The sequence below is a fragment of the Heterodontus francisci genome, chromosome 30, assembly GCF_036365525.1.
Source record: "Heterodontus francisci isolate sHetFra1 chromosome 30, sHetFra1.hap1, whole genome shotgun sequence".
Lineage (NCBI taxonomy): Eukaryota > Metazoa > Chordata > Chondrichthyes > Heterodontiformes > Heterodontidae > Heterodontus > Heterodontus francisci.
The window spans coordinates 5,689,628-5,699,919 of NC_090400.1; the positions used below are offsets into that span (position 1 = coordinate 5,689,628).

General features: G+C 43.6%; 1 protein-coding gene across 1 annotated transcript in view; it reads right to left on the bottom strand.

Moving 5' to 3' along the window:
- LOC137346461 (multidrug and toxin extrusion protein 1-like) overlaps positions 1-8,539 on the bottom strand; it is a 77,584-nt gene extending 69,045 nt beyond the window's left edge. The window contains exons 1-2 of the mRNA XM_068009912.1: positions 8,390-8,539; positions 7,667-7,768 (exon numbers count right to left, since the gene is read on the bottom strand). Of these exons, the coding sequence (XP_067866013.1) occupies positions 7,667-7,768; positions 8,390-8,536 (249 nt within the window). The 5' untranslated portion in view covers positions 8,537-8,539. The remainder of the gene's footprint in view (positions 1-7,666; positions 7,769-8,389) is intronic.
- Positions 8,540-10,292: the final 1,753 nt, after the last annotated feature.

Below are 10,292 nucleotides of genomic sequence, written 5' to 3' on the forward strand. Positions count from 1 at the left end.
TATACTTCTTACAGTTTGGTAACAATCAGCCTCACCACTAACCTGCACTTCTACCTCCTCCTTTAACTTCCTGTTTTTCCAAGCAACTGAACCTTCCCCCCACCCCCCCACTATTTAGTTTAAAGCTCTATCTACAACCCTAGTTATGCAATTGTCAGGACTCTCATTCCACCATGATTCAGGTGGAACCTGTCCCATCGGAACAGCTCCTTCCTTCCCCAGTCCTGGTACCAATGTCCCATGAATTTGAATTCATTTCTCCCACACCGATCTTTGAGCCACGCATTTACCTCTTTAATCTTATTAACCCTTTGCCAATTTGCTCGTGGCTCCGGTAGTAATCCGGAGATTATTACCTTTTTGGTTCTGCTTTTTAATTTAGCCCTAGCTGATCATATTCCCTCAACAGAACCTCTAACCTCGTTCTACCTATATTCTTGCGACCAGTGCTGCTTTAATTGCCCCCTTTTTGGCATCCCAGGAAACATGTGGTTCTTTGGGGAGGTTTTTCTTCAGTTCGCCCATTGCCATGACAGCCTAGGGCTTTTGTTCCTGCCGAGGTCTGCCAAGGGGATGGGGGGGAGGGGTAGTTAGATTTAATAAGCCCTAAGTTGGAGGTTTTTTTCCCAAGAGAGTCAGTCGTGGGCGGGTCTATCCTGAACTCTTTTTCAGTGCTTTGCTGAATCATGCAAAGGCTTTTGACTTTAGGGGGATGGGTGGTTTTCTTTTCTCTGACTGCAGGGAGGGATTATTTGCTAATCTCCCCTTTGTCCTCTGGGACACTCCTGCCTGCAGGTATCTGTGCAGTCTCTACTGCATTCGCCTGTGGCAATTTGACTCGGTGAGGCATCACCCTCACGGTTTCTGTGCCCTCTAGAGGTCTTTCTTTATCTCTGCAGGTTCTTGTAAATGCTATTAGCAACTCTGCTGGGGTGCTTCTAGTGTCTGCATTTGCAGAGGAGGATGTGGGATCTAACTTTTCACATTTCTCGGGGTTGGCTGACTGGACAGTAGGGGTTTTTATCTGGGATTCCACCCGGACTTCCTTTAACCTGCCCTCTTGGTCACTTTTTCCCCTTCCCTGTCTAACCTTTTGCCAGCCTCGTGCCTGTCTGTCCTTTTTTGTTCTCGGCGGGGGTTCCTTACAGTTCATCAGCCGTCTGCTGGAGGGTCCTCCCAACACCGGTACAGGACTTAGGGGTACAGGTTTCACTGTAGGTTGGGGTTTCTCCTCAACCTGGCACATGTGGCAACTCTTGCAGTACTCCACCACATCTTTATGGAGTTTTGGCCAATCAAACTGCTGTCTTATGCAGGCTTTGATCTTTCGTATACCGGCATGTACAGCCACTGCAGTCTCTCTCCAGTACCTCTGCGGCTCCACTAACTGGTGAACTACTGTCCACTCCTTGCTCTCAGGTCTGTGAGGAGGATACCATTTCCTCATCAGTACCTCATTCTTGAAGTGGTAGTAATCAGGGACTCCCTGTGCTTCACTTTCAGACTGGGCAGCCTGTGCTAACTCTCACAATACTGGGTTGGCTCGCTGAGCCTCACCTAGGGAAAATACATTAATTCATTCCCTTGGTCTCCTAACTTTCCAAAGAAAGTCTCAGGCAGGCAGACCTCATGGTCATTTGTCTGCAAGGCTAATTCAGTCTCCTCCGGGGGAGCTGATTTGATCATGGCCCCTGATCCATTACACATTCAGGGAAACTACAGGGGTCCGTCTCCTGCCACCGCCCTGTCTCTCTGACCTCCTGCGGTCTTTCTTTCACTACTGGGGGGGTCAGCTTTTAAATTCCCTGCTTTATTACAACGGAAGCACACAGGTCTCTCGGACTCACTCTTGCTCACAGCACCTTTCTTTTTGGCTAGAGGAGGGCCCCCTGTGTCTCCTACTTTCCTTTCTCTTCCAGGACTGCCTGGGCAGATATCACCTTCCCACCCTTTGTCATTTTCGGATTTGTGGGGGTGTCTCGGAAAGGTTCTTCCCTGGAAAACTGACTTATAAATTAAAGCAAACTCATCGGCCAGAACGGCCTCTCTGAACCCGCTGCTCCTCCACATGGGTCTTTATGGAGAGTGGGAGAGAGTTTTTAAATTCCTCTAACAGAATTACTTCTCTGACATTCTCATAGCTGAGCTGTACTTTAAGAACCCTCAGCCACTGGTCAAAAGCCAGCTGCCAATTTCTTTCAAACTCCAGATAAGTTTGATTAGCTTGCTTCTTGAGGGTTCTAAGCTTTTGGCAATAGGCTTCGGGTACTAATACAAATGCCCGAGGATAGCATTTTTGGCCAGTTCGTAATTTGATGAACTCTCATCTGGCAACAGGGAATTAACCTCACGGGGTTTTCCAGTTAGTTTGCTTTGTAGTAAAAGAGACCAGGTCTCAGATGGCCATTTAAGCTGCTTTGCCACTTTCTCAAAGGACAGAAAAATCTTCTACATTTTCCTCATTGAATTTTGGAATTAATTGAGCTAGTTTTAACAATTCTGTACCCAACCCTGAATTACGCTCCTCCATTTCGGCCATGCTTTCACTAGGGTTCTCTGTTGCCCCCTAGTTAACTCAAGCCGCTACAGTTCTCTTTCTTCGTGTTCCTTCCAGAATGTTCTTTCTCTCTTTCTCTCTCTCATTCCTTCGCCTGTCTTTCTTTTTCTTCACGCTCCTTCTGGAAGTCTCTTCCTTTCTCCCTCTCCTACTTCTCTATCTTTTTTTCCTGTCCCTCTCGTTCTCTTTTCTGTCTTCTAATTCAAGTTTCCTCTGTTCCAATTGTATCTTTGCTAGCAGTACCCTGTCTGGGTCTACTTCTAACACTGCTTCTGCCCCGTCAGATTCAAGGAAAAATGGTTGGCCACCAGCCTTAGGAGTTCAGATTTTGTAAGTCTTGCCACATACACTGATCCCACACTGCTCAGCCATTTTCCTCAACTCCTCCATAGACAGTGCTTTTAACTTATCCCAAGTTACTTCACCCTGGCTTGGAGAGCTACTCGCTTTAGTTGCAGACATGTTAGTTTTCAAGCACACACAACCACAAGAAAACCTATATTGAAATCTTGCACTTTTTGATTGGGAACAATTTGGCTTCCCACTTCCAATTTCTCTCATTTGTCTGTGAGTCAATTCCGGACACGAGCACCCAAATCTCTGTTACGACCTGGTGAGAAAGAGGTCAAGGGTTCCCTTTCAGCCTTCACCTGGTCTTTTTTAAACACACTGAGCTGGATTTTACATCAGGCTGACAGGAGCTGGGCACCCACGTAAAAGTTGGTGGCAAACCTGCTTCCACCTAGCCTGGGGAACCGTTCCGCATTTTACAGTCCCCGAGGCTTTAATTGGTCCATGGCGTGGCTTCCACCCGCTTTAAGGAGGAAGTCCCGCCTCATTGAGCTGTGGACAAACATCGGGTCGGCAGCTCTTCGTCCCAGCAGTGCTACCGGCAGCGGTGGCCACTGCTGGGACGGCATCCCAGCCGACGACATGGAGCCAGGAGTGCAGGTAAGTTTGGGTTGTCTTGCCAGGGGTAATTGGTCAGGCCCTGGCAAGGCAAGGGTGGTCCTTTGTGTGGGGAAGGGGGCGTCTTGGGTCCTGGGGTTTGTTGGGGAAGCGGGGTTGACCCTCAATCGGGCACCCTGTGCCTGTTTGTCAGGGCTCACCCTCGGGGTGCTGAGAGGCCGCCTTCTTTTATTAGAGGGCCTTTTACGGCTCCAGGACACCCGCTTGCCACGGGTAAAATCAGCGTGGAGGCAAGAGAAGACCCTTGCAGCCATTAATTGGCAACTTAAGGGCCTTGATTGGCCTGGGGAGGGTGACACATTTCTTGCCCCCACCCCAGCCCTACTTAAAGTGGGCGGGGGCAGGAGAGGGTGGAGAAGGCCTCCCGGAGCCTCCCGCACCATTTTACGCCACCCATCTCCGGCCACCATCCATCTCACTGGGGTGGCATAAAATTCTGGCCACGATGTTTTTACCTCCCGCTTGGTGAATCCTTGTTCACCATTTTCCAATTATAAGGCAAAGGAACCAACACAAACAGGCTTTCTTAGGTTTAAAGAAGAAAAGTTGAAATTTATTCAACTTAAACTTCAACTCTAATTGGGTTGACGCCTACAGATACACGATGCACCCAAGCTAGCATGCATATATGATACACACATGCAAATAGAGACAGAAAAGAGCAGAGGAAAATAAAATGGAAACATTTGAGGCAATATCGGAAGAGTTTTTGTTTTGGTTCTTCGAGCTCACTGTAGCGTCCTTGATTGTAGGTAGATCTTGCTTTTCGTTGGGGCCCAGTATTCTTCTTAAACCTTGTTCACTGTAGGAGACTTTTCTCTCTTGGGGTTCATGTGTCTTCAGTGGATTCAGAGGCTTATGAGAAAGAGTTGAGAGCAGGCACATGGGAGAGGCTGTTGCAAGCCAGCCAGGAGAGATCTTCTCAGTCCAGGAGCATTCTGCTTTCTGCCGGCTCTCAATTCAAACTGTACAATTCAGAAACCCCCCCAGATTGCCATGCAGGCTAGTCATGTGACTACTGGTCTGACTACGTCTTGGCTCTGTGTATTGTATCATCTTAGCAGGGAATGGAATGCTCTTCCCTGCCTTCAATGTCTGTTAGTATGCAAATGTTTTTTTGCCAGCCAAGCAACAGGCCTTGTAACAGGCCTTCTCTTCTTCCCAGCAACAATTTGAAATTTAATGTCCATGTGGCAAAATTAATTTGCCTCATTCTTGGCAGGTGGTGGCCTGCAAGACAGTCTTCAGTAAGCTCCCAAAGAAACCAAAAGCCCGAGAGTTTTCCGACACAGGACAATAAGCCCCATAAACCATGTGATGAAAATGATTTTAATAATCATTTTGGAAAGAAATGACCAGTCTGTAGAAGCAGAGATAGATGACAGTCAGTCAGGATAAATATCAAAGAAAGGAACGAGAGAGGTCATCTTTAAGTTGAGAGTATAATCGAAAGATATCTGGAAGTATAAAAACGTGTGTATGTATACTTTATAGACTATGAGAAGGCACTTGATAGACTCTACCATCAGACAATAATGGAGTACTTAAACAAATCAGAAATTGACAACAGTGATAAAAGGATAATTCAGAATCTGTATTGAAAGCAATCAGCAGTGATGAGACTTGATAGTGGCTTGCCAGACAGTTTCCCAATCAAGAAAGGAGTGTGTCAGTGATGTGTTATGTCTCCAAAACTGTTCAACCTGTCCACTGAAGTGATCGTCAGAGACATAGAACATCTACCAGGTTGCAACATTGGTAGGTTGACCATTAACAACTTGAGATATGCAGATGACACTGCACTGATTGCAGATTCAGAAAAGGCACCACAAGAAATAGTGAACAAAGTGAATGTAAGGAGTGTGGAATATGGATTAAGAATGACTGTGAAGAAAACCAAGACAATAGTGACAAGCAGAGACCGAACCCCAGAAGTGAAAATTGAAATAAATGGACAAGTCCTGGAACAAGTGTAAAAGTCTATATACCTTGGACAGGTTATCACAGATGATGGGAAATGTGATTGTGAGATCCAAAGGAGCATTGAGATAGCCAAGACCAGCTTTGTCAGAATGAAGGACTTGTTAACATCAAAGAAACTGACCTTGAATCTGAGGAGAAGAATGCTGAGGTGATATATTTTGTCTTCTATGTTTATTGCCTCTGAGACACGGACAACAAACAAAGAGACTATTGGTAAGCTGGAAGCATCTGAGATGTGGACATATCGGAGGATGTTCTGCATATCTTACACAGACAGAAAGATGAATGAGGAAGTGCAAGAATTGGCTGGAGAAAAGAGGAAATTAGTGCATAACATCAAAGAGAGAATGATACAATACTTCAGTTACATCATTAGAGCAGAAGGTAGACAGAGACAATTATTGGAAGGAAAGATCGATGGAAAATGTCGGAGAGGGAAGCAGAGAAGAAAATAGATGACAGATATAATCGACTGGATGCAGCTGACCTATGCAGAATGTGTAAGGACAGGACAGGACAGAGGTGGAGATTCATAACAGTCAACCTTCTGGGAAGGGAATGACACCAACGAATGAATGAACAAATTAAACAGGGGCTACATTTTGATTTGTAACCACCCTAGGTTTGTTTGCCAGCTTATCAAACTAGGTGTTTCATTTGTCTTCTGTCATGCTAGGCCCCCACCTGCCAAGAATGAGGCACATTAAAATCAATGTTCATGACAAAATTAAACTGTGACTGGAGTGAAGAAAGGACTTGTTGAACAGATCAGCCGTGGCTGGAAAAGACATTTGTATATTAACATGTGGAAGGATAAAGCAGCCATTCCCTGACACATTCAACGCACAATAGACTTTTGATCACCAGACATTGAAGGTGGGGGAGCTCGCATTCCATGTTGACTGCTAAGATGGCCGAATACAGAAACGGACATGGTCAAACCAGTAGTTACATGACTAACCTGCTGGGCAACCTGTGTTTTATGAATTTGTACAAACAGTTTGGACAGAAAGCAGAATGCTCCTGGACTGAGAAGATCTCTCCTGGCTGGCTCACCACAGCCCCTCCTGTCTGCCTGCTCCCATCTCTTTCTCACAAGCCTCAAAAGACACAAGAACCCCAAGAGAGAAAAGTCTCCTACATCAAACAAGGTTTAAGAAGAATACTGGACCCCAACGAAAAGCAAGATCTCCCTACAGTCAAGGACTCTACAGTGAGCTTGAAAAACCGTCACAAAAACTCTTCCGATATTGCCTCAAACTTTTCCACTTTAGTTTTCTTCTGTTCTTTTCTGTCTCTATTTGCATGTGTGTACCGCATATGCATGCTAGCATGGGTGTGTTGTGTATCTGTAGACATCAACCGAATTAGAGTTTAAGTTTAAATTGAGTAAATGTCAATTTTTTTTCTTTAAGCCTAAGAAAGCCTGTTTGTGCTGGTTTCTTTACCTTATAATTGGAAAGTGGTGAACAAGGATTCACCAAGTGGGAGCTAAAAACAATGGGTTTAAGATTAAACCCTGTTTCAGTAAGACCAGGTGAAGGCTGAGAGGGAACCCGAGACCACTTTCCATCCTGGTCGTAACCCGTTCCTTAAAAAAATTCAATTTCTAAATTAAAAGTTACCTCCATAAAAATCATACAAACCATGAACCAGGTGATTATAACGCTATGTTAAAGTGGCTATATAAATGTAAGCTGTTGTTGTTCCTGATACAGTTCCATGGGCCACAGAAACCATTGAAAGCTTTGCATAAGTGAGCAGTCTTCATGTGTGAGTCAAGTGACAGGCAGAAGATTAGCTGCACATGAACAGCATGACGACTGAGTCCATTCTCATTCTCACCCTAACATCCACCCATTTCAGACTCCAGGATGGGTCACTGACAATGGTAATGAGCTGGAATTCTGAGCTGATTTTTCTGTTCTTAAATCTAGGGCCACTGAAGCCATTTGCTACACTCTCGTTTCTCTTCCATTGAGACCAGCAGGTAAATCCCAGGCTTTATTACAAGGAGCTGATTTCATCATCTATCAGTAATAAACAGCTGATAAAGGCACTGAACCTGAAACTGACAGAAGCAATGCAATTCCATCACAATTTTATAGAGGATACATTATGATGAAATAAATGTGCTCATTCTGAACGTAAACTTACCGCTGAGGCAAGACTAACAGCGTCCAATTCAACCTTTCCTAAATGTCCACAGAATGCGGAGCTGACAACATTTATCAGACGCATCATCAGCTGTGTTAAAAACTGTAAAAGGAAAATGAATTATAAATAGTATACACAGGTTAGTTAATTTAGATAATACTCTTTTACACTTACAAATAAAATTATAATCGAATTAAACCAATCATATTTCTTACTGAAAACAATTGTTTCTTTTCAAAAAGGAGATGCAATTTTGAGGTGATTTCACTGAGGTTTTCTGGATTCTGAATGGAAATGGCAAAGTTGATCCAGGGAAATCATTCACTGTGATGAAAGGTTCAAATATCAGGGACCAAATTAGCAATTATGGTCTTTGAAGTTAAAAAAAACAAGGTCAAGCGGAGCATTATCACTTTTTAAGTAGGGAGTTGTGGAATAAGTCAGCAGATGAGGTCATTGAAGTGTTTTTTTATATGGGTTCATTAGAATGGATTGTGTAAATAGAATCAGTGAAGGGAATTTTATAAATAGGCTCAGTGATGACGATTGTGTAAATGGATTAATTGAAGAGGATTATATAAATGGGCACGGTGAGCTGAATTATATAAATGTGTTAATTGAAGGAGATTGATTATGTAATGGGTTTGGTGGAGAATTAGATACGTTTCTGGAAAGAGCAGAGTATGAAGGATATGACGAGATGTTCAGTGGGTGTAAACTCACTATTGGCACAGCCAGTCTGGAAACACATTTCACTTCCTGCCAGAAGTTGATGGGTATCAATCTCCTTATTTTCCTCAATAACAGGTTACAACAGGTTCCACGTGTCTGGGTAGCATTGTCAGAGCTAAGTTGCATTGAATTCTCCATTTTACCAATCCTTCCTTGCAAAATGAAAATAAAGCAGTTATTATATTTCTCTCATTTAGAAACTACTTTTGAAGTGTAGACATTATTACAATGTTGGAAATGTGGCAGAGAATTTACTCTTAACAAGCTCCCACAAACAGCAATGTAATAATGACCAGAGAATCTGCTTGAGTGATTTTGATTGAATGATAAATATTGACCAGGACAGTGGGGAGAGCTCCCCTGCTCTTCTTTCAAATAGTGCCATGGGATCTTTTACATCCACCTGAGGGAGTAGACAGGCTCGATTAACATCACATCCAAAAGACGGCACCTCTGACAATGCAGCTCTCCCTCAGTTCTGTGTTGGAGTGTCAGCCTAGATTTTTGTCCTCGAGTTCCATTGTGAGACTTGAACCCACAACCTTCTGGCTCGGAAATAGCAAGAACCCAAAGCATCGCGGCCTGCTGACGTTATTAGCAGTCGAATAGTAGGTCACCTGATACGTCTCTTTAACTGGTAAATGGTCTGTAGATTGGAGAACAATCAATAAAAAGGTCTATTAAAGAGATCCTGCTGATCCAGGGGTAAATGTATTGTCTGGCCTGTTACTAATCTGTACAGATTGGGCAAATGCCATCCTAATCTCTGTGGTATTAGCATTGTCAAAGTGGGGCTGTTGGTGGGGCTGCTACAATTGATCTGATAGCCCTGGGTTAAGGAGGAGGTGGAAAAATCAGCCAAGGCTCCCACTCCAGGTCATTATCCAGTGACCCATGGACATTGAGCACAGGCTCAAGTGCAACTGTGATGCACTCACACAACCAAACAATCTATCAACAGGATTGGCACTTGCCCAATCTGTACAGATTAGTAACAGTGCAGACAATGCATTTACCCCTGGATCAACAGGATATTGATTGTTCTCCAATCTACAGACTATTTACCAGTAAAAGAGACATATCAGGTGACCTAATATCAGACTGCTAATAACATCAGCAGCCTGCGATACAATTGGTTCCTGCTACTTCCAAGCCAGGTTTTTAATTGGTGACCCAATGTCAACAACAGACAACCATAATTTCAATGTCCCATTGGTACAATGCAGTATATGTAACTGTCCATGTCATTTACAAGAGTGGAGATCATGAGCTGCACTGAGATTTCCACAGCTCTGGATAATTATAAAACAAAGACAGCGACAGAGAGCCAAAACACACCGTGAATTGTCTGGAGTGTTCCTTTTTAAATTTTGGAAACTATTCCCAGCAACATGTTAATGAGTACTAAAAGCACATAATAGGAGCAAGTTTTCCAAATATTATTCCTTGTAATCTTTCCTGTTGTGACATGCATTTCTGTATGTGCAAACTAAAGTTCACATTTTGTCTGCAATGGTTCTCTGCTTCTTATGGGTTGGGGGAGTTGGGGGGGGTGGTGACAGACGGGTGAATTGAGGGAAGGGAACGATGTTCACTTTAGAACTTTATCTGGTTTATTGACCTCACAACACAGCACAGACCAACAGCTCAGACTGCATTGCGTTAGCATGTAAAAGAAGGTTTTGCATTTTTACAGCATTTGTCACAACCTCATGCCAGCCCAAAGTGTTTTCAAGTCAAATATGTCCTTGATGTTCCTAAGTAGTATGATGTCATTTAAGATGACACAAAAAGTAACACAAAAAACTTTTTAAAATTTAAAATATTATGTTTTAAGGCTCTGTACTAAGAAGGAAAAATGGCAGGAAATTAATCAGTTCTAATTAATGCTGAT